This window comes from Quercus robur, chromosome 7 (genome assembly GCF_932294415.1).
Source record: "Quercus robur chromosome 7, dhQueRobu3.1, whole genome shotgun sequence".
NCBI lineage: Eukaryota > Viridiplantae > Streptophyta > Magnoliopsida > Fagales > Fagaceae > Quercus > Quercus robur.
Window position 1 is genome coordinate 10,004,366 of NC_065540.1, and position 24,607 is coordinate 10,028,972.

A 24,607-nucleotide genomic window follows, 5' to 3' on the forward strand; every position below is an offset into this window, starting at 1 on the left:
ACCACAGTTGTCACTATATAATTAACACAACTAAGAACTGCAAAACAAGAAGTCGATTCAAGTTTAGGAAGGCTGATGTATGTTTCAGTGTAATTGAGTTGTAAGTTGTAACCAAGTATTTCTTCTATCATTAAATTATTGTCTGTATAGAACCCAGTGACATTGGTCATCATATATGAAAATATTTGTCAAAGTGATTATTTATCAAAGAGACGTTAGGATTTTGTGTGTGTGTGTGTGTGTGTGTGTGTGTGTGTGTGGCAATAATAGACAAAACATATGCGACTGCAATTGCAAGTACCAATACAACTTGAGGTTATTTACAAATTTAAGGGCCTCCCAAATGTTGCCTCAAATTCGGCTTGAATCTCTCCCAACAATGAAACTTCTCATCCAATCAGATACAGCTAACATCCTTGTATGCCAGCTCAGTTGCTTGCTAAACATAGGAAAGAATTATAACAAATCAGATACAATGATGCACACACTATTACCATCTCAAAAGACAAACACATGTAAAAATACCAGAAGCAGAAGATAATTACCTTGCATATACAGAATGCCAGAGCAATGAGTGCCGTGGTGGCGTGGCCCATTGAAACCTAGTCTCCAGGTACCTCTGCAGCTGCCTGCTATCCTCCAAAGGTTTAATTGCCCAAAATGCTTGTACCTTGTGGTCACAAGTTGCCAGCACCTCATTGGTTAGGGAGGGCCAAAATAAGTCGGCGAAAAACACAAGCAAAATAAAAATGTCTGTTTGGGAACAGTTTATGCTTTACTTGATAAATGAAGACAGCTAAGATCCATGACAGATGAAGACAATCACAAAAGAAAATTCTCTTAGACTGTGATTAATGTCAGCAAATGCTTTACTTGATAACTTTGTCAAAACATCTTTAACTATCTTGACAACCTTGGAAAGCTACTCAAATGGAAGGTATTCTCCAGACTCCAGTCACAGGTGATGACTACAAATGACACGTGAGAACAGATAAGGAAGGAATAGTTTTTTTTTGGTGTAGGGGGTGGGACAACTTACTCCTCTGTAATTGGCTATTCACAACAGTATGCAAGTATCAAACATGCCAGATAGTTTTAAAGATCAATTTAAAAACTAGAATACTGAATTAATTGCTTGCTGCTCAGGTATTATGATCCAGTCATACAATCCTGATAGATCTTTTGCTTGACCATTTTCCAAACATACTTATCAAATAATGATTTTTTTGCTTAGTGAAGCAGAAACAATGAGAGTGAGAGGAGGGGAGGAAGATTAATGTGTCCAATGACAATTATATAGTTTGAATATGTAATTTTTGCTAAACAAAACAGACCTCTTTCTCTGAAATTGGCTAAACTATTTCTGCTAAATACTGTTAAAATTAATCATTCCACGTAGTGGGTTTTTGGATGTCTGAGAAATGAAAGGCTCCATTGAATTGTTACAGTACTTTAATTCAGAAACTCATTCAATTGTGATCCAATTTCTAGATATAATCTCACATTAGCTGTCATGTCATACAGTGGCCATTTAGGATGATGTTTCTGTATGGTAAAAATTATAGGCTATATATATATTTGATAAGTAATTGAGATTTTATTGCACATGAAAAATACTCCATGTTCAGGATGATGAACATAAAGCACCTAGAGAAATACAAGCAAATCAATTAGAAGAACTAAGAGAGATTTGGAAATAAAGAATGGAAGTACAATTGGTAAAACCCCAAGCCTGAGACCATTCAAACAAAATGTGAACCCGCAAGGACTTCAATTGCAATTCAGTTTCTGTGGACTTTAATTTGCCATAATCTTTGCAAAGTTTTTCTTCTGTTCTTTGTTCTCTGATGTTTCTAAAGTCATAGCAGCAACAAACTAGGAAATAAGACCAATTAAACAATTGGACTGGACCTCACTTTCCAATATAGTAATGAAATACCTTAATGATTCATTTAAATATAAGTATTTAGAAGTAGTGATTTGCCAGAAGTATACGTCTTTCCTCCTTTTAAATATTTCTAGGTGCATAACTGTCTAGGTGCTTTTTTTTTTTTTGGTTTAATTGGTTTGAATAAATAAAGGGAAAAGTAATTATATGTTCTATTGGTGAAATTTATGAATGCATTTGAGTTTAATTAATATGTAGAATTGAAATGTTTAGGTGTAAAATCTCATTTCAAATTTGTAAAGCAGCCACCTGTATACACAAAGATGAAATACATTTGTGTCCCATTATTTGGATAGCAAAAAGTCATAAATCTACTTCAAATTAACCCAAACAGCCAAGCCAGTATAGGAAAGATATGTACCTGTACAGCAGCAGACAGACTTCACGTGCAAATCTACATGAGAAAGGAGTAACTTAAACCCTTCAACATCCACTTCCTTCTGATCATTCCCCTGGTGTTCTTTCAGCAGATCTGTTACATCCCTCAGATGCTTGCTTTTTACATAGAGATCCACTTGGGATACCTTATGAGGATGTCATGTCATCTATCACATCTTGGAATTCTTTAACAGTTAAGGTACCAGAGTTGTCTTTGTGAGCAGCTTTAAATGTGCTCAAGATATCTTAGAAAAGACAGAATGATAACAAAAATGTAATATTACTGTAGATTACAAATGTCAGTTTAGACTTCAGAGACACGGTAAAGATATCTCCTCTAAGTTCATCTCAAAAAACAATAATTTAGACACCATGTATGTTACTTTAAGACTAACAAAGGTGAATACAAGATGTATTGGTGCTAATGCAACCAAGTAACCCACAACATCAACAATTTACCGGCACAAGGAGCTTGCAATCATCACCAAATACCTAAATCTCTGATGACTAAGACAAAAGAGGACATTTTCCTCATTATCAATCAAGAATTTACAATTGTTTCCAAACAAGTGCAAGCACTGAAATCAAAACGTATTTGAAAGATGCTGATATACTCAGTTACCAATAACATTGGCTTGGCGCTGCACAGAACTTCTTGCATTAGCAAGTCCATCCATCAACCTATTATATGTAGCAATATTGGGTATGAACCCCCTATCCAACATCTCATCCACCACCACTTCCCCTTCCTTCTGCTTTCTCTCTCTTGTATAACCAGACATCAAAATACTATAGGTCATTCCATCTGAATCCAAACCCTTGCTTGAAGCCAGCAACCTCAATCTATTTGCTTCCACAGTTCTTCCCACATCGCAAAGACTTTGAAGGAGACAATTAAAGGTCACACTATCCGGAATTATACTCTCTTTAAGCATCCTCTCTGTCAGTCTAAGTGCTTCATCAATTCTCCCTAACCTCCTCAATCCTTCAATCAAAGTAGTACAAGCAATCAAGCTTGGAACATTTCCTTTCCCCCATAACTCATCCACAACCTCCAATGCTCTACCTGCATTTCCCTTCCCACAAAGTGCCTCCATTAGACCGTAATAATCATACCCATTAGGCAACACTCCTTTCCTCGAAAAATCAACCAATATCTCACACGCCTCCGAAACCCGACCTTCTCTGCAAAGCCCATCAACCAAAATCTCACAAGTCACACTCGAAAACTCACACCCCAATTCAATCATCTCATAAGCCATTGAAACACCTTCATCGAACTTCCTCTCCCTAAAGAACCCCCTAATCAAAGTGTTAAAACTAACCACATTTGGACTACACCCCTTCTCCCTCATCTCCTTAAACAACTCCAAAGCTAACCCGAACTGCGAATTCCTACAATAACTACTAATCAAAATATTAAACGTATACACATCCGGCTTAACCCGGTCCTTAGTCATTGTATCAAACACCTTCAGTGCATCATCATGCTTCCCACATTTCACAAACCCATGAATCAAAATGTTATATAGCGCCACACTAGGCCTCCCATCAATCAGTTTTTTCATAGATTCAAAGGCAACAACAGCATCATCCAACTTCCCAACTCTACAATAAGCATTGATCGAAAATCTGAATATGGGTTCGGTTCGTGGGCAGGAGAAAATACCGTCGGAGCAAGGGCAGGGATTGGAGGCGAAGAATTGGAGGAGGGAGGAAAGGTCGGCGAAGCGGTGAGAGATTGCGAGAGTGCGAGCCATCCACTCGAAAGTGGAGTGGTCGTGGCGAAAGGAGTCGATGGTGGAGGCCCAGTTGAAGATGTGGAAGTCGAAGTGGGTGAAGGAAGGGTGGTGGTGGAGCTTGGATTTGAGGAAGTAGAGGAGGTGGGTGGGAGTGAAGGGTTGGGCGAGGTGGGCGTTGAGGTAGTGGAGGAGGTGGGTGTGGGTGTGGTTGTGGTGGCCGGAGAGAGTGAGGGTTGGGAGTGGGGTGAGATGGGTTGGTGGCGGTGGTGGTTGTGGGATTGGAGAGAGTGGTGGTGGTGTGGAGATTTGCAGAGCTTTTTTGGAATTGGCATTTAGGAGCTTCTTCAAACCCATTTCTCTTGACAATTGGCAGAATCAGCCAACAACACTACGCTCTGTAATGGCGGGATGGTATGTGGGCGGTTGGGTGGGTTTTGAATAATTATCTATTCATTTGAATAAAATTTCTCCCAAAACTTCGGACAAAATGAACTTATACCCTTTTCACTCAAATTAATTAGTTTTTTGTCTTTCTTTTCAAATTAATTAAAAAAATTTTCCTCTTTTGAAACTCGACTTTCTCAAAATCGAGTTAAAAAAAAAAAAAATCTAAAACCCTATAGTGACGTTTTTAAGGACCTATCATGACGTTTTGTAACTTGATATCCATGAAATCGAGTTATAGGCAATAAAATTGCATATAACTCGATTTCATGGATATCAAGTTACAAAACGACACTATAGGGCTTAACTCGATTTTGAAAAAGTCGAGTTTTAAAAGAGTGACATTTCCCTAATTAGTTTGGGAAGAGGGGCAAAAGGCTATATAATTTGGATGAAAAGGGCATAAGGCAATTTTGTCCCCAAAACTTCACATATATCTTTATATTGAATGTGTACTCTGAAAATTAGACCGTTTAATTACATGTTTTTATTACACCCTTCATACTTTTAGAATTTCAAGAAGATCAAATCAATTACTATGTCATCAAACAAATGTTAAAATTTCAAGTTTTGATAATCTAAAATTATGTATAAAAAATAAGTTTATTAATTGAATAGTAAATAACTTCCAATTTGAACAAAATTTGAAATACATAATAAGAACATGAGAAATATAAAATTTAACGGTTAAACTTTCAAAATTCATAATATATATAGATATATACAAGAAGTTTGAAGAGAAACTTTGTTCTATTCATACATATAAATATATTCTTATTTTTTACTCTTTACTTGCCTAATTCATTTAGGAGTAATTATTTAGTGTTCTAAGAGCACAACAAGTGCGTGTTCGACTCTCTAACATAATAGTAAATTTCACTAATTAAATTCATATAGACTAAATATTCAAATGAGAAGGGAGAGTATGCATACGAACAACTAATTTGGGCTGCCACGAGTAAAATATAAGGATCACAAGTTGTAATTCTTATTGGTTAGCCCTACAAGAATTTGGCATAGACCAATACGAACAAAAATTAAGAATTTTGTGTAGAGCACTTGAAACCTCCCTACAAAGGGTGATCTACATTGATTGGATGTGATCACAAATAATCTATACGAGGGTTGCCAATTCACAAAAACTACTGACCAACTCTTATGTTTTTGCACTTGTGCATAGAAGGTTTGAACTTGCACGAGGTTTGGGGTAGAGGGGCCTTTGCTAATGCACTCTCAAAAAGCTAGTGTGAGGGTCATTATCATAGATATGCGGGATAAGTGGTGGTTGCCTTAAGTAAGAAAATTCGTGCTCCTCTTAGGGCACTTGAGATTGAAGCTAAAGCTATGGAGGTGGCAATTATATTTGCACATGATATAGGGCTACAATATGTAGTTTTTAAGGTGAATCTCAACTAGTTTGTAGTGCATTGCAAGGGAGGACTATCGCTTCATCAGTAATTGAAATATCATTGTGGGTACACTGGTGCACTTGTGCCAGCCAACCCACATTCCTGCATAACATGCTAAATCTCTTTGTTAGAAATACTGAATGATTGTATTGTATTTCATAAATCAAAGAATATACATCAGTGCCTTAATATAGGAGACCTATGTGTGCGGTACAAGTAAAGTATAGTACAAGTACAAGTGTGCTATACAAGTAACCTAATTAGGCCTAAAGCCCATAACATAATATACGTTAACAGCCCCCCTCAAACTCAAGGTGGATGTGAGACCAGCTTGAGGTTGTCAACCAAATCACGAGTGCGTCTCTTAGGAAGTGACTTGGTGAAGATATCTGCAAGTTGATCTTTGGAGGAGACGGAGAAAAGCTTGAGAGCACCATGGACAAGATGATAACGGATAAAATGACAATCAATCTCGATGTGTTTAGTCCATTCATGGAAGACATCATTGTGAGCAATATGAATGGCACTCTGGTTGTTACAATAAAGGGGAGTAGCAAAGGATGTGGACACACCTAAATCCTTAAGAAGTCATCGTAGCCAAATGAGCTCAGATGTGGTATCAGCAAGGGCACGATATTCTGCTTCAGTACTAGAGCGGGCCACAAAGGTTTGTTTCTTACTTCGCTAAGAAATCAAAGAAGAACCAAGGAGAAAGCAATAACCTGTAGTAGACCTGCGATCAGTGGGATCTCCTGCCCAATCAGCATCAGAGAATGCACGGAGTACAAGAGGAGACTGAGCTGAGTAGAAAAGGCCATGGAAGAGGGTGCCCTTCAGGTATCGAAGAATGCGCAGAACAGCAGCATAGTGAGTTGATTGTGGAGCAGACAGATACTGGCTCACCTGATGAACAGCATAGGAGATGTTTGGACGAGTAACTGTGAGATAAACTAGGCTGCCAACCAATCGTCTGTAAAGAGAGGGATTAGACAATGGTTTCCCCCCCTGAGGGAGTCAGATGCGCATTAAGCTCAACTGGAGTGTCAACAGTCTTGCTATCAGTGAGTCCAGCTCAAGACAAGAGTTCAGAAGCATACTTAGCTTGAGTAAGATAAAGTCCATCTGTAGAATGAGTGATTTCAAGACCCAAGAAGTAGCTGAGATGTCCAAGATCTTTCATCTCAAATTGCTGACTGATAAAATCCTTGAGTTCTTGAATGCCACTGAGGTCATCACCAGTTATGATCATATCATCCACATACAGGAGAAGTAAAATAGTGCCTTTGTCAGTGCGACGAAGAAATAAGGCAGAATCATAATGACTAGCCATGTAACCCAAATGAGAGATGGTAGAGCTGAATTTGGCAAACCAAGCTCGTGGAGCTTGTTTAAGGCCATAAAGTGCACGTCGAAGGTAACAAACCTTGTTTGAGTCAACAGAGAGACCAGGAGGAGGTTGCATATAAACTTCTTCATGTAAATCCCCATTAAGGAATGCATTTTTGACATCCATCTGAAAAAGATCCCATTTACGGGCAGCAGCAACAGCTAAGAGGGCACGGACAGATGAGATACGAGCAACCGGAGCAAAGGTCTCTTCATAATCAATTCCATACTCCTGTGCAAAACCTTTTGCAACAAGACGAGCTTTGTAGCGCTCAATGGACCCATCAGAGCGAGTCTTAATCTTGTAGATCCACTTACAACCAACCACAGATTTCCCGGGAAGTAGTGTCACCAAATCCCAAGTATGGTTTTTAGATAATGCATCAAGTTCCTCTTTCATTGCAATCTGCCATAAAGGGTCAGTGGAAGCCTCACGATAGGTGTGAGGCTCATGTAATGTAGCAAGAGCAGTGTAACAATGATAGTCAAGTAAATGTGCAGGAATAGATCTTACTTGAGTTGAGTGACGAGGTGGAATGTCTTGTGCAAGATCTTCAGGCGGAGCAGGAGCAGGGGACCCAAGCTCAGGGTTGGGGATGGGTAGCTCGTCTTCAACCTGTTTATCTTCCACATGTTCATTAAAGGGTGAACTAGGAAAGGGATCAGTGATATCTGGTGGTTGGACAGAGAAGTCTACAAGAGAATCAGGGGCAACTACAGGAGGATCAGGAGTAGCTACAGAAGGAATATGTGCCTCATCTGGAAAAAGATCTAAAACAGAGGAGGAAGATAGGGAGGCACGAAAGTGAGAGAGCTCGACAAAGAGGCGATGTTCCCAAAAGACAACATTGCGGGAAACACGAAGATGATGAGAGACAGGGTCATAACACTGATACCCCTTTTGAGTTTCGCCATAGCTAAGAAAACAACAAAACCTTGACCGAGGCTCAAGTTTGTTATGCTCATGTGGCTGAAGAAGAACGAAACAAGTAGAACCAAATGAGCGAAGGTGGTGATAGTCTGGAGATGACCCAAAAAGGCGCTCATATGGAGTTTGATTTTGGATAATCGGACTCGGAATGCGATTAATAGTATGAACAGCATGAAGAGCAGCTTCGCCCCAAAAAGGAGCAGGAACTTTGGCAGAGAGAAGGAGAGCACGAACAGTGTCAAGAATATGACGAAGTTTCCGTTCGGCTCTACCATTTTGCTGAGAGGTACCTGGACAAGTTAGTTGATGAACAATGCCATAGGAATGCAAAACAGCTTGGAAAGCATTTTGAGTATATTCAAGAGCATTATCAGATCGAAAAAATTTGATGCGTTTGGAAAACTGAGTTTCAACCATTTTTGCAAAATTAGAATATACTTGCAATAATTCAGAACGATATTTCATATTGAAAATCCAGTTATGGCGAGAGTAATCATCAACAAAGACAATAAAATATCGAGACCCACCAATACTAGAGACAGAAGAAGGGCTCCAAACATCAGAATGAATAAGGTCAAAGATATCAGTGGATATTGCTTCACTAGTATTGAAAGGCAAAACTGATTGTTTTCCTAATTGGCACGAAACACAATCAAAATTTTTTGTAGACACTGAACTTAACAAACCTCTAGAAGCTAATTGTTGTACCCGAGAGGAAGATGCATGACCAAGTCGAGCATGCCAAAGTGCAAGGGAAGGAATTGAAGAAGCTGTAGCAGCTGCAGCAACAGAAACAGGAGCAACAAGTGGAAGACGAAGGTTGTCCACGGGAAACATACGCCTAACTCTAGGACCAGTCCCAAGCTCCCGTCCCGTCCTCGGATCCTGCACAATACACCCAGAATAATCAAAGATAATGCGATAACCCAACTCAGCTAATTGTCCAACAGAAAATAAATTATAAGAAAGGTCAGGAACATTAAAGACTCCAGGAACCGAGAGATTGGAGGTCGCAACGGAACCTATATTATGACCAGACATTGTGGAACCATTTGCTGTACGAATATTAAGAGGGTGCGATGCAGGTTTAAGGTCAGAAAATAAGGACGAGTGAGGTGTCATGTGATTGCAACAAGCATAATTCATAAGCCAAAAGGTAGGAGACATACCAGATAAAGCTGAGAAAGAAGAGGAATAAGATGCATTACCAACCGTACGAATGACATTGGCGATGATATTTATAAGGTCATCTCTGGAAATGGTGAAAGTGAATCCAGAAGATTGAGACTTTGCAGAGACAGGAGCCATAGGTTGGACACTCTCAATGTTAGCAACAGTAGCAGCAGAAATGGAAACAGCTAATTTGTTGCATTGATAGCAAGTCTCAATATTATGGCTAAAACGTTTGCAAAAATTGCAAAAATGTTTGTTGGATTGTCGGCGACGATTGTTGCAAAAGGAAGAAGACTTGTCCTTATTCTTCATTTTAAAGCAAAATATGCAAAAATAAACTGCAAAAATGAAATCTACGCGAAAAACTGAGTAAGGAGCACCTATACTGCAAAAAAAGTCAACTCTGCAGAAAAGTCAACGGTCAAAGTCAACGGTCAAAGGTCAACTCCAGTGATGACGTCAGCAAGATGACGTTGTCGGATGATGTCAGCTAGGGTTGACGTAGCAGAGATGACGTCAGCGATGACGTCAGCAGATGACCCAGCGGCGCGTGGGGCGCGTGAGCGCGTGGTCCAATCTTCGCCGAAACTTCTGTCGACGCGTGAGGGCGCGTGGAACGCCTGATGATGCCGATTCTTCGCCGGTGATGTAGATTGGAGCAAGATGAATCCGATGACTGCGGCGGTGAGATGATCGGAGCAACACAGATGGCGCGTGGAAAACCGGCCGAATCTTTGATCGGCGCGTGGCGGCGCGTGAGAGGTCAGATGATGATGATTCCGGCGGCTATGTGTAGATCGGTTGAAAATCTACACGTTGATATTTCTTACGTCTTAATCAGAGGTCTGATGTGGAAGACCTGACGGAGGCAGTGATCTTGGTGGTGGTGATCGAGCTTCTGACGGTGAAGATTCAACCTTGGCACCTCTGAGGGCACAAAAAAAAGATTTACTGACCGAAGAAGTCGAGGCAGCGGAAAACACCAACAAAGACAGGACTGCAAGACACAAGAAGGTTAGAGCAATGGCTCTGATACCATGTTAGAAATACTGAATGATTGTATTGTATTTCATAAATCAAAGAATATACATCAGTGCCTTAATATAGGAGACCTATGTGTGCAGTACAAGTAAAGTGTAGTACAAGTACAAGTGTGCTATACAAGTAACCTAATTGGGCCTAAAGCCCGTAACATAATATACGTTAACACTCTTGAAGTACCGCACTAATCGACATGTACACACACACACATGTAAAAACCTGTATTTCACAACCTGAATATTTCTCCATTCCTCAACCTCTCTCATGATTCTCTCTCTTCCAATCTCCGGTGGTGCCCATTGATCCAAATCAGTGATCCTCCTTTAACTTTCATCCTTAAACTCTAGTTAATCAAACGTGAGTCTCAACTCTAATATCTATTGTGGCTTGTAGGTTTGATGTTTTTAATTTTTGATATGTAGGTTTTTGATGTTTTAACCTATGGGTTTAGATCATAGATTTTTGGGTTTAGATCTTAGATTTTCAAAATTCTCTCTTACTTATGGTGGAATCCGATGAAACTAGTTTTTGCTTCAACATAATTTATCCTTGACATTGTTGGAAAATCACTTCAATGACGTTGCAATGGTTCATGTTTTAAGGAAATAGACGAGGTCGACACGAACCTAAAACCCCCTATCACCCTTAGATGTAACTATGTTTAATTCTTTCAATAAAATTTATAAGCTTCCCATAAATAAAAAAAGTATTATAGCTAAATATCACCCAAAAAAATTCCACATATGGCTCCCTAGTACTTTTTAATTTTCTATGAAATACTATTGGGCTTTAGTCAACAAGTTTGAAGAGAAACATGTTGTAACATTTTCAAAAAAAATTCAAAATATTTCTCCTTATTCTATCTCTTAATCCATTTCCTTTAAAAATTATAATAAATATTTTAATCAAATGTATTGAAAGGTGAGGATGAAATGTAGTATATTTAAAAGGGTGCGTGTAACTTTAAATAATATTACATTTTTAAATAATTTTTCATTAGATGCAAATTTTAAAAAATTCACCATTAAATTACATTTTTTTTTCTTATAACTTTTATGCCTATAAAATTTCAAGATTATCATAGTTCTATAACAATTCTCATCTATGGTAAATACACATCCAGTTATTACAAAATTTATCTAAAATTTCAAAAGAACAAGATCGATAATTTTATGTTTAAATTTCAAGTTTTGATATATTTAAATTATGTGTATAATATGAGCTTATAAATCAAATTGATAGGTGTAAATTATTGGTGTAATCTTAATATTAATTCGATAAATTTTTTTTTGGTTTCCCACAGTGTATCCTTAAAACTTTCAACCAGAGACTAATCACTGTTCGTGCCGGGTCGGCCCATGAAGGGGTAAAGCACTGGCCCAAGGATTCTTTTCAAAGTGCAGGTAGCAGGACTCGAACTAGGGAGCACACCTAGTCAAGCCAAGTACAAGCACTCTGAGACCAAGCGCCGAACCGCTTGACCAACCCCACTGGGTTAATTCGATAAAAAATTACTATTATACTATATAAGATTTTTGATAATGTGTGTTTGGGTTCGACTTAAGCTGCGTTGCTTTTCTTGTTCCTGCGTTTTTGTTTTTTTTTTTTTTTTTTTTTTTTCACGCGTTTTGTTTTGGGGTAATGCGGTTAATGTTCAATAAACAGTAACCGCAAATGTTGACTTTCTGTAGTGAACAGTGCATATATGCACTGTTCACGGACCCACAAATTACATTTTTAAACAACTTTTTCATTAAAAATGGGTCCCACGGTACTATTAATATATTTAAAAATTATTTTGCTATAGTATTTTCAGTTTTCAGTTTTCAGTTTCAGCAAAATAAGTTCTATCCAAACACAGCCTAGATATAAAAAAAAACACAGCCCACTAAAGGAGGGAGTAAAGAGTAGCCGTTCTGCCCATCAAAAAAAAAAAGAGTAGCCGTTCTGAATCAGCTGATCTCCGATTCCGTCTACTCCTACAAACTTCAACAGTGCAACCGAAAACCCCAAACCTGGGTATTTTTTTGTCTTTTTATTTTATTTTATTTTCCACTTCTATTTCTTTCCTCATTAGCATTACGTTTTGTTTGTTTGTTTTTTGAATTTTTCCCCTACTACTACTATCTGAATCCATAGCAACAATGCACAGCACGATGTTTCGGACCCTCCGTACAACAGCAACATCAACCTCCGACCTGGGCTCGCTCCGACCTTTAGGTTCTTCTTTCCACAGCCGAAACAAGCATAGAATCGTCACAGCTATTCCTTGTGTTGGTTTCTCACGGTCACGCTTGTCTATTAGCTGTTCGGTTCGTTTCCGTCCTTGCATTGATATACACAAGGTACCAGAACTAAATATTGGCCAAATTTTGTATTGGGTTCTCAATATTTTTATCATTGATAATTTTTTGGCACAAATTTTGTCAGTGCCTATAAGGTGCTTGATGAAATGTCAAGGAAACACAGTTTAGAGATATTAAAGGTTTGGTAACTCTTATTCTGTTTTACGATAAAGGGTATCTTTTACATATTGTTTTGTCTAAAATATAATTTCTTTACTACTGGGTTTTTGGATTGTCAGAAGGGTATGAGGGAAGATAAATTCTTCTATTGTATGCGGTGGCCAATGTGTATAAATGGGGGTGGATGGCTATGATACATTTGGTTATATTCATGCAGTGGTGCTAATTTGAGGTGGGACCTTGGGTAATTTTACCTGATTGTTGTGTTTGAAATATGTGTTTTTTTATCAGGGGAAAGTGAAACAAATTGTTGGGTCAACCATTCAGGATTTGAAGGAGGATGGGTCAGCTCCTGTTACCAATTTCGAATCAGATAAGTCAGCGGCTGAGTTTGCCAATTTGTATAAAGAAGATGGACTTACGGGTGGTCATGTCATCATGATTGGAGCAGATCCTTTGAGTAACAGTGCAGCCATTGAAGCATTGCACGCTTATCCCGGTAGGTCTACGCTTTCATAAACTGGTGAATTTGTTTGCTGTCTTCTGATATGTTGTTTTTGTGGTTGCTTTTGTTGACTGATGCCATTGAAGACTAATTAAGTTTTTCAACTTATATTGATGGAAACTCAAGTTCTTGATTATAGTCTCTCTCTTTTTTTTTCCTCTTTCTTTTTTTAAAAATAAAATAAAATAAAAGAAGTAAAATCTATTAGGATGATTCTCTCATTTTGACTAGAGCGCGACCAGATCCGGTTAGATTTAATGAGAATGACATTAGGCTTCACTTAGCATGATCTTCGTTTCACAATTTATATGTGATCACAAACTACTTTAAATTACTGCTATTCACCTACTTGTGTATCTATTTATCTTAAATAATTAGAACAGACATTCTGTTAGCTGATCAATTTTTGTCTAGGACTTCTTTATACATTTTTGGGATGTGATTTTGATTTAGCATTCGCACCACTTTAAGTGCCGTATATGAAGACATTCAACCCTTGGAACCGAGCATTTCAAGATAAAGTTGTTTTTCCTTTGATCTCTATAATTGATTATAAGTTTAAAACTTACAGACTTTTCCTCTGCTAAACTTACTGCGAGGACTGGTAAAAGTAGGCGGTTTGCAAATTGGGGGCGGAATCAATTCTGACAATTCGTTGAGTTACATAGAGGAAGGAGCTAGCCATGTCATTGTCACATCGGTATGTTATAAATTGTTCTTTAAATTTCTGTTTAAAACTTACGTGGAAAACATGAATAACTACTTAATGAATCAATATAATTCTGATCTCTCTCTCTCATCAAAATGCATATGAAATTTCAAGTCTCTTTTTTTTTTTTTCCTAATCTTAAGCATAAACATGGGAAAGCCTCATAGGCTGACTCATTTGGGCCAGGAGTACTCCTGGTACCTGTTTAAATATTTCAAGCTGACTTACGTGTGGTTTGTAGACTGCAACAGCAGCAACACCCCGACCCCCCAAAAGAATGGAAACCCAACAATCAGCATGGTAGGATATATTTGTTTGTTACCTTCTATGAGTTATGAATTCTCCTTGAACTATGTCAATGCTATCAAAATGATAAAGACTCTTTTAATTACTTCGTTCTAAAAGCCACTTCCTTCTAACTGTTATATGTATTGAGTTATTAGCATTGAACATGATAGAAGGAATGTTTTTAAATAGCCATTGAAGTGGTGCGAGGGTTAAATATAAGATTTGCATCCATACTCCTTACCTTGGGTAAAGACATATACTTTTCTCTGTATTGGAAGAGTGCTCATGTGATGAAACTGGATTTCATGTAATGCTGGTTAGAGCATAATGCTTGTGGAACGATGTTTACATGGAAAATAATACCAATAATTTGAGATAATCTAAATAAAGAATTTCTCTGGGTTAAAATTTTAAATTGGTCATCATTTACTTCTTGGTTTCATTACAGTATGTATTCAAGAATGGACAAATGGACCTTGAAAGGCTTAAAGATCTTGTTCGTGTTGTTGGAAAGCAGAGGCTTGTGTTGGACCTTAGTTGCAGAAAGAAGGTATCAGACAATTTCAAATTGAGCATTTATGCAGTGCATAACTGGTTTTCCAGAGTGAGGTTTTAGTCAGAAATATCTTTAGGCATGAATATGTTGCATGTCTTACAAACTTATATTTGAACCAGGGTTTGTACTGGTTTTTTGTATTCATTATTTTATTGGTAACTAAGACATATCAGCAGTGTTGGTGAAAGCATGAGACGCACTAAAGTGCAAAGGCCTTGGAGCCTAGGCAAAGCAGAAGCATGCGCCTAATTGAAGTAAAGCCCATATATATATATATATATATATATATATGTTGAAGAAAAAGGTGTATAATAACTTCTGATAGAAGGATTCACAGTATATAATCTATATTTCTATGCCTATAAAAAAGGATTCACAATATGTAATAAAAAAATTAAAAGAGTATTACTGCCTCAATTACTTATAAAAAAAAAATAAAAATAAAAGAGTAAGATATTTAGCCTATTAACTCAATTGGTTTGAATCTTATGCAATTGCTTTTTTTTATTTTTTATTTTTTATAGGAGTCTTATGCAATTGCATAAAGGTTATAGGTTCAGATTCTAAATAGCCGAGTTCAATTTCTTAAATTTTCTATGTAGTGAATTTGAAAACAATTAGTAATAGAAAATATAACAATCAAGTGATCAATTAATCACATAAAATTTTAAAAAATTGTTTGTAGTACTTTTTATTTTTTATTTTTTTCTGTTTGTAGCTCTGCCTCATATACACATCCCTTGTACTAGGGTTGCTTCATTTTCACTCCTTTATTAATGAAATATTTTCTTATAAAAAACTTAAAATTTAGAAATAGCATTTTATATAATTCTTTTGTGATACTAGATCAAAATGAAGTATGTGGTTGAATCAAAAATATACCCAAAAGGCAAAGACCAAAGAGCACTTGAATGGTATATGCCTAACATAAGCAATGCAATCCAATCCTAAATTATATAATCATCAGTTCATCATTAGCATTAAACATTAGACCATAATCAATTTCATCATAAGATTTGTAACTCTCATTTGCTGTTTGGTCCTTGCAATTTCTTTAATTTCTTCTAGAATGTATCGTGATGATGAATAATGAGATGTTGACTTGTGTTGTGCATCGCATCATTAATGAGCTCCAGCTCAACTTGCACCTCCTCCCTTATAAGTTCTAGGGAGAGGGTGAGATCATGGGTTCAAAACCCATTTTGTGTGTGTAACTTACCAATAAAAAAGACCAAATCAAGAACCCATATAAATGTACTTTTGAAAATATGTCCTGTTTTAGCTGTCTGAAGTGCTTTGGCTGTAGATCTTCGCATTTTACATTTTCAAGTGTGCTTTTATCAATGCTGCATGCTCTAGGCTCAGATTCTTGCACATAGAAAAGCATACATTAAGAATAAAAAATAATAAGTCTGATAATTTTGTATAATTTTTTTCCCATTTTGTTTGTTAGTTGATGGGATATGGTGATTGCACCCATTAAATGACACTTCCTCTTCCTACAATTGTGGGATGGAGGGTAAGGTTGCGGATTCAAGACCTATGGAGTGTGTGTTTAACTTACCAATAAAACAAATTATTTGATAGTTATTCAGTTTCAATTATTACCTTATATGTGTTGATTTTGATTTGAAGGAAGGTAAATATGCAATTGTAACTGATAGATGGCAGAAGTTCACCGATGTATATCTTGACCGAAAAATATTGGATTTTCTTGCCAAATATGCGGATGAGTTTCTTGTCCATGGTGTTGATGTTGAAGGGAAAAAGTAAGTCCTAAATGTTGCGGTCCTTAATTCGACCATAACTTTTGTCTTATTCCTTACTTTCAAACTCCTATACTCAGGATTCATAAGTATCTAATCACTTTCAGACATATTATTTGTAAGGGATCATTACTGTAATTGGGGTTTACTTTGCTTATGGTTGGCATGCCAAAGTGAAGGAAATAAAAAGACTGTCTTTAATTGACAATAAAGATTGTAAAGTGTCTTTGATTTCCAAAAGAGTTCATCAATATAATATGATTTTGATTGTTTTTTGGTTGCAGGCTGGGAATTGATGAAGAGCTTGTGGCATTGCTTGGGAAGCATTCACCGGTGGGTAATGTATTAGCTGCATTTATTAACTGTCATTTGTCTTGATGATTGTCTTGCTACCTTCTCATTTCTTTGTTGTCATATGATGAACTGATAATGCCCAAAGCACTGGATTTACCAAAATCTTTCTCATGCCTGAATTACCTTCATTTGAACCATTCTAAAATAGCGTGCCTGTAAAACATAATTGTGAGCCTTGTACTCACCTACAAAAGGGTAAAAACTTAGGCACAGTTCCTTAGCTACAGTACATTAGGTGCCCTAATTAAATTCAAACAATGCATTGAATTTAATTATTCTTGGAAAAAATTCTTATAAAAAAAAAATTTCTTGGAAAAAATAACACAATTTGTACATTATTGGTTAATGCAACCATGTGCTTGAATTATTTTTTGATGACATGGAACCTCACCAAGGCAAGACCCATCCTTAGGGAGTAAACCACAGATACATGACTCCACCCGCTAGAACTGTGTATCAGGTAATTTAGGGGAACTCCTATTGGGGATTTGAACCTAGGATGTTTGGGTCTACAGCTAATCCCAAGCCTTCCACCACTAGGCTCCTAATGTACTGCACATAAAGAACTATACCTAAGTTCACCCCCCCCACCCCCCAAAAAAAAAAAAAAGCAAGCATGATATTTTTTCTTTGGACCTATAGTTTGCAGCCTCTTGGAAGTCCGTCTGTAATGTATGAAGTCACTAGGCATGCATTCCTATATCGTTCCTCTCCTATATGCATGCTATCTTACATGAATAAATTGTTAATACATCATGGTCTGGTGCCAGATTCCTGTAACTTATGCTGGTGGTGTGACGGTGATGGCTGATTTAGAGAGAATAAAGGTGGCTGGGATGGGTCGTGTGGATGTTACCGTGGGCAGTGCTTTGGATATTTTTGGGGGCAATATGGCATACATGGATGTAGTTGCTTGGCATTCTCAGCAGGAGGCTTTTACAGATTAGTGCCTCCTATTGTGTTGTTTGTGTTTTTTAGTTCCATGTCAGCTTTCGCATCTCATATGCAATTTAAGCAAAGAGAATTAACTTATCAAATACTAAAAATTTGAAGGACATTCTCAACCTTCTGGACTTGTAGAATTGATGTTGGGACTTGAAGAGATGTTGGCAACCGGAAATTTAGAAGATTAATGAGAAAAGAGAGGAAAAACTAGAAAAACTATTGAAATAAATTAAGAATTGATTTGTCACTTGCTAAGTTTCCACTCTTGGTTTTACCTATATTGCCCTGAAGCTGGCACCATTTTTCACTTTCAGGGCCTTTTTTTTTTTGGTTGAGAATCTGAGTGTTAAATTCTAGTTCCCTCCTATTTTCGCAACAACCCGTTTGTGGTTTCCAATGCATTTATGGCGAAAATGGGTAATTACCCATAAAAAACAAACTATATAGTTAGTAGAGCCGGTTTACAAACTATATGCATTTTTAGCAACTCGAGCCTTAAAGGCTCGATTTTGGGCCCCTAAATCGAGCATCTGAGGCTTGATTTTCATGGATTGTTCATCTCTAATGTGACACTTTTTCCAGGTGGCGTCTACGTGGAAATCGAGTTTCTAAGACTCGATTTCTAATGAAAAATAAAATATTAATGCAACCCAAAATGCAGAAACAGCGGAAAAGAACGCAGAAAGAAAGAAAAAAAAAAAAGAAAGAGAAGAAGAAGAAGAAATGGAGATCAGCTCAAGCCGACCTAGGCCGCGCCAGATCCAGGCTGGCGACACAGGTCACGCGCGACAGATCCAGGCCGGCAACCCAGGCCGCGCGCGACCAGGTCGCCGCGCGCAACCAAGTTGCCGCGCGACCGCGCGGCGACCTGGGTAGCGGTGCGACCGCGACCCAGGTCGCACCGCGACCTCACGCGACCCAAGTCGTCGCACGACTGTTTCTGGGTTTTTTTTTTTTTTTTTTTTTTTTTTTTTTTTTTTCTTTCTTCTCTGATGAACACATTCTTCTTTGGGTTTTTTTTTTTTTTTTTTTTTTTTCCTTTCTTCTCTGATGAACACATTCTTCTTTGGGTTTTTTTTTTTTTTTTTTTTTCCCTTTCTTCTCTGATAACACATTCTCCTCTAGGTTTTTAGGTTTTTTTTTTTTTTTTTTTTTTTTTTTTTTTTTTTTTTTCCTATTGCTCTTGTGGTTTTTTTTGTTTTGTTTTGTTTTTAAATGTAAATCGAGTCTTAGAAACTCGATTTCCATGTAGACGCCACTTGGAAAAAGTACCACATCAGACGCAAACAACCCATGAAAATCGAGCTTTAGAGGCTCGATTTAGGGGTCCAAAATCGAGCCTTTAAGGCTCGAGTTGCTAAAAATACATATAGTTTGTAAACCGACCCTACTAACTATATAGTTTGTTTTTTTATGGGTAATTACCCATTTTCGCTTGCATTTATGGCTGTGGACCTATGGTTACTGCGTTAGCTTACTAGATCTTTCAGTATAATCTCAAATCCAAAAATTAAGCAATACAATGTTTTTCATGTGTTAAGATGGCAAATTATAATTGGAATCACTTTTGCATTAACTTATTGTAGACACTATTTCAATTGTGCTCCATGGCCCATGCTATCTTAACATTTCTTGAAAAGATTTCTCAAGCGATTCGATTGATGGGATTTGGTATTAACATTTTTTGAAAAGTTTTTTTGAATGATTCGATTGATGGGATTTGGTGTGATATTCATGAGATTAATGAGATTGATATTTAAATATTTTTTCTTAAAATGTATTTGATTTGATCCTATATGCAGGTAGTAAAAATGATAATCGTAATTTGGTGAGATTTAAGAAAATTAAATTTTACCAAAAAATAAAAAGTGGTATCTGTTGAACCTACTCCATGCATTCCACTTCGTGTCACATATTAGGCTTGCTCCGTAGAATAGGCTCCTAAGATAATAATATAAAAATAAATAAAGAATTCAAGGGAAGAAAATGCAAAATTCAAGAGTTATGGAATTCAATGGGAAAAATATACCGAGTAAAATGTCATTATGGCAAAAGTATCCAATAATTACCACATAGGGTGTGGCTTGATGGTAAAAGTCTTTGTCCCCGCGGTCAGAGAGGAGCGATTCGAGCGATAACCCTAACAAGATTTGTATGGTACATGTGTCGTGAGGTCGATGAGCTCACACTGGAGATTTTTTTTTTGAGAGATGCTACGTCTACAACATTTTTACAATATTTTTACAACAAATCATGGGTGGTTAGTTGTTATTGGTTCAAATTTAAAACTAACACTAAGATTACTTTTTTGCCCCAACAAAAACAACCAGTAACAACTTGCCACTTAGGATTTGTTGTAAAAATGTTGTAGAAATGTTGTAGACATAGTATTTCTCTTTTTTTTTTTTCTCAGAAAAAAAAAATCCAATAATCATAGTATTTTTTTTATTATTATTATTTATTTTTCAGAATTGCCGGGAAAAAATGAAAATTTTAACCACCACTTCTTTTATGAGTGAACCTCCTCAAATTCTCACTCTCTCTCTGCAACAGAAATTCAAAACACGCATACACAAAAAAAACAAAATGATGCTTCTGTGCAAGCCTTCACTTCTCACTCTACCTCCGCTCAGAACCTCAACTTCCACTCCAAGAAACCCTAAAAGATCGCTCTCGATCATCACCACCAACTCAACTTCACCGACACAGCGGCGAAGAACCATGTCCGCCTTGGAAGCCCGAATCTCTCTAGTATTCGCTCTCGCTTCCCAGGCCTCCTCTCTCTCCCAGCGACGTAAATGTCCATAACCAATTCCTTTTCACATTTTTTCACTACTTTTTAAACAATCTATGCTTTTGCTATTCGAATTTTGACGTTGTCTTCCTTTCGTGCAGTTTTAGTGGATACAGCTACCGAGGTTGTCAAATACGTGTCCCCGAAGAGGTTCGAGAGTCGAACTCTCGAGGAGGCTTTAATGGCAGGTAAAATACAGTTGTTGCACAAGTTGATTTGATGATGTCCGCGTCCTTATTTTGATATTTGTGGACAGTTAGTTGTATTTTTTGAAAAATCTATATAAAACATCGTTAATTGTGGGAAAATGCTAAAGCTAGTACCAATTTTACTAGAGCAGATTGGTATCACATTAAAAGTGGGAAATGTTAAAGCTTCGGGTCAATTTTACTATAAAACGTTACAAATTGACATGACAATGAATGTGATTGCCTGATTGGCGAGATCTGTATAGTGAAATTTATGCTAGTTCTACTCGATAATGAAGGGTTTAAATTCAATGGTTCTTGTTAACTAGTGTCCCATGATTACAGATCAATGATTCACGGGCGCATGTATAGATTTAAAGTGGTTGTGTATGCTTTTCTTGGTATTTGTCCATGGTTTTATTTTTATTTTTATTTTTGGAAAAAGAATAAACAAACATGATTTAATAGTGTGAAATGCATCTTGTGTTGTCTATCTGTTATGGAATTATGGGATTTTGTGTTGTCTTTTGGGTTTTTGATGTAGTTCCGGACCTAGAGACGGTGAACTTCAAGGTTTTGAGTAGGGGAGATCTTTATGAGATAAGGGAAGTTGAGGTATGAATTTGCTACTACAGTATGTTCTTTACTCTGCCTCGTAGACTGATGATTATTTGGATTTGGATTTGGGAATTTTATGATAAATACGAATAATTGATGGTCATGTTCATAAATACAATAGCAACAACGGATTATAAAATAATAAGATAACAATGAAAAGAATGATTACAATATTTACGCGTATAATGTCTAAATTGAGAGGTTAGGCTTTGGTGAGATGGCAAGTGCCATTCACCAAAAGTGATAGGTCATGGGTTTGAGTCTAGGAATCAGTCTTTCCAATAAAATTGGGGGTAAGGCTACTTGCCATAACCTCTCCCAGACCCCACAAAAGTCTAAGTTTTGTGCACTGGTTATGATAATATCTAAATTGGGGTTGTGATTGTGGAAACAGCCGTACTTTGTAGCGGAAACAACAATGCCTGGGAGGACTGGATTTGACTTCAATGGAGCATCTCAATCCTTTAATGTATTAGCTGGGTACCTGTTTGGTAAGGTAGTCTTGAAATTTTGTAATGAATTGCTGTCATACTTTCTTGTAATGTACTTATCTTTTTTACTTTGCTTAATCTGGTGCCTTTGCTGTTTGTAGAATACAACAAAGGAGACAATGGAGATGACCACACCTGTTTTTACGCGTAAGACCCAATCAGATGGAGAGAAAATGGAAATGACGACTCCTGTGATAACAAAGAGGGTATGATATTTTTTACATGCATCATAATTCATATGTTTAATAATTTTTGTAGTTTCTGATGATATGGAATTTTGATATGTTCTTGTATGTTTTAAATGGCACTCGTGGTGCCTATGTTGCTTTTCTTTTACATTTCTCTCAGAGTATGCTCTTTAAAAAAAAAAATCAATCTTGTCATATGGTCATAACTTGACCTGTCTAAAATGATTATATTTTAGTTTGGCATTACCTTGGACCAGCTGAAAATTACAGTCTATTAGCTGAAACTTTTTCTTTTTTAACGGATTTTTTATCAGGACTTTATTGCTTTCAAATATCAAAGATTGCCCTTGGACTCTAATAATCTATCTAGTTCTTTCATTTGATGAACAACTATAAGGCCCCAGTTTCACATTTTGGTCCTTAATTGTATGGTTTGGTTGTTTTAGCCAAAAGCCAAGGAGGTCTTTTTGCTTGGTCTAAGTGTTGGGTTTCATTTTTTTTCTTCTTCTTGTTTTGCAATTTTGTCCTAAGTACAGTAGAAAGATGTCAATTGTTATAAAATCCTAATTTGTAGTCTTTTTCAATATTTTGCATTTGGTATATTTTATTTTTTATAATGATGTGATATTATTGCAAATGTTTTAGATGGAAGATCAAGATAAGTGGCAGATGTCTTTTGTCATGCCCTCAAAGTATGGTGCCAATCTTCCGCTGCCTAAAGATTCATCTGTGACAATCAGAGAGGTGCCAAGGAAAATTATTGCAGTTGTTGCCTTTTCAGGTCTGTCCTTCCCTTTATCTGATAACCCCCGAGCTATGTGAATATATAAAGTGGGTTAAGAATCTTTTAAATGCACCATCATTCCTAGTTATTAAATATTGGATGTTATTTATTACCAAGGCTTTCTAACATTAGAACATTGGATCAGACTCGAGAGCATGTTGTTAAGTACACCTGATTGTATGTAAGTTTCTATGCATTTTGAGCTATGCATTAGTGATTGGGTTGAGATAGTGGAAACTCTGCAGTCAATTTGTTGTGAGTGTAGTCAATTATAGTGGGTTTTGCAACACAGAAAAAAAAAAGAGATTAAAATAATCACTCATGGAACACAAAGATTTACATTGTTCTGCCTTAAGCCTATGTCTAAGAACAAAATTGAGTTGAAAGTTTCACTATTTCGCCAAAAAATGGGAAGATCACAAATGTAGCATAGACTCTCACAAAATCTAAACCCCAAATAAGCCCAAAGCTTTCTATCTCTCTAAATTGACAAGGCTATGGTATGAGGAAAAAACTAAAAGCTATGTATATATATATTACCCCAAACTTGGCTTCTGATGCAAGGAGGTTGGTATACAATTCAAAACCAAAGCAGAATCGTATTTCAAGGTATAGCCAAAGTTGGCTAGATTGTTGCTGTGGCAAATACCCAAAATCCCCTTTTACCTCCTTTTCAGGGGTTGCAATCCAAATACAAGTCAATCTTGATTACTTGTAAACTGACCATGGAGAATAATTCTATGTGAGCCAACTGGAGTCCTGCACGTGATGCAACTCCAGCTAATTCAAGCCTCCTTATATAGAATTGGATCATAGTTGTAGTAAGTTCTGTTTAAATTGTGAGCTAATATAGTACTGTAATTATTTCAGAAATAGAGTAGCATATTATTCATTATCAAAGTGGATATGATGTATTTATAATAATTGTCCCTTCTTAATTTCTATTAGGATTTGTTACTGATGAAGAAGTTAAACAACGGGAATCAAAGTTACGAGAAGCTCTGAAAAATGATGCACAGTTTCAGATTAAAGAGGGTGGTTCAGTGGAAATTGCACAGGTGAGATCCCTACTGAAATGTTAAATACCAAAGGTCTCTGTAAACATTGATTTCTGGACACTTTGTTTGTGTCAATGACTTTCTGTATCTATGGTTGCAGTATAATCCACCATTCACACTTCCATTCCAACGCCGCAATGAGATTGCTCTGGAAGTAGAAAAGAAAGAAAAATAGCAACATAGCAATTTTAGAATCTTGAGGTATAGTAAATTAACACACTTTCTGTAAAATAGACAAAAACAACTTTTTGGATATCCAGGCCATTCATGTTCCATAATGTAATATCTTACATAATTGATTTGGTGCTTTTGATATGTGTATATAGTGAAATATCCTTCTTGCTATTCCATTATGCATCATGGCACGAGTAACAGTTCTCAGATACTGGAATTTTGTTAAGATCATGTGTTTGGGTTTGGTGTTATTTTAGTTGCATTGTTCCTCA

General features: G+C 36.8%; 3 protein-coding genes across 5 annotated transcripts; 2 read left to right on the forward strand and 1 right to left on the reverse strand.

Annotated features, from left to right (window-relative positions):
- Nucleotides 1-230: 230 nt before the first annotated feature.
- Nucleotides 231-4,509, reverse strand: LOC126692140 (pentatricopeptide repeat-containing protein At2g36240). The gene is made up of 3 exons (XM_050387632.1): nt 2,310-4,509; nt 546-670; nt 231-439 (listed from the first exon to the last, which is right to left on the reverse strand). The coding sequence occupies exon 1, from the start codon at nt 4,420-4,422 to the stop codon at nt 2,941-2,943; it is 1,482 nt and encodes a 493-aa protein (XP_050243589.1). The 5' UTR covers nt 4,423-4,509; the 3' UTR covers nt 231-439; nt 546-670; nt 2,310-2,940.
- A 7,798-nt stretch (nt 4,510-12,307) lies between these two features.
- On the forward strand, nt 12,308-18,287 carry LOC126692142 (1-(5-phosphoribosyl)-5-[(5-phosphoribosylamino)methylideneamino] imidazole-4-carboxamide isomerase, chloroplastic). Of its 2 annotated transcripts, none has more exons than XM_050387637.1 (8): nt 12,308-12,471; nt 12,605-12,797; nt 13,209-13,416; nt 14,037-14,122; nt 14,868-14,969; nt 16,611-16,744; nt 17,026-17,074; nt 17,866-18,287. In XM_050387637.1, exons 2-8 carry the CDS (start codon nt 12,609-12,611, stop codon nt 18,040-18,042), a joined length of 945 nt encoding a protein of 314 aa, XP_050243594.1. In that variant the 5' UTR covers nt 12,308-12,471; nt 12,605-12,608; the 3' UTR covers nt 18,043-18,287. The 2 variants fall into 2 exon arrangements, with proteins under 2 accessions (XP_050243594.1, XP_050243593.1); XM_050387636.1 differs by having other exon boundaries at nt 12,316-12,471; nt 12,592-12,797.
- A 2,282-nt stretch (nt 18,288-20,569) lies between these two features.
- On the forward strand, nt 20,570-24,514 carry LOC126692141 (heme-binding-like protein At3g10130, chloroplastic). Of its 2 annotated transcripts, none has more exons than XM_050387633.1 (8): nt 20,570-20,840; nt 20,936-21,022; nt 21,567-21,637; nt 22,035-22,136; nt 22,233-22,337; nt 22,965-23,100; nt 24,052-24,161; nt 24,262-24,514. In XM_050387633.1, exons 1-8 carry the CDS (start codon nt 20,627-20,629, stop codon nt 24,334-24,336), a joined length of 900 nt encoding a protein of 299 aa, XP_050243590.1. In that variant the 5' UTR covers nt 20,570-20,626; the 3' UTR covers nt 24,337-24,514. The 2 variants fall into 2 exon arrangements, with proteins under 2 accessions (XP_050243590.1, XP_050243591.1); XM_050387634.1 differs by having other exon boundaries at nt 20,572-20,834.
- Nucleotides 24,515-24,607: the final 93 nt, after the last annotated feature.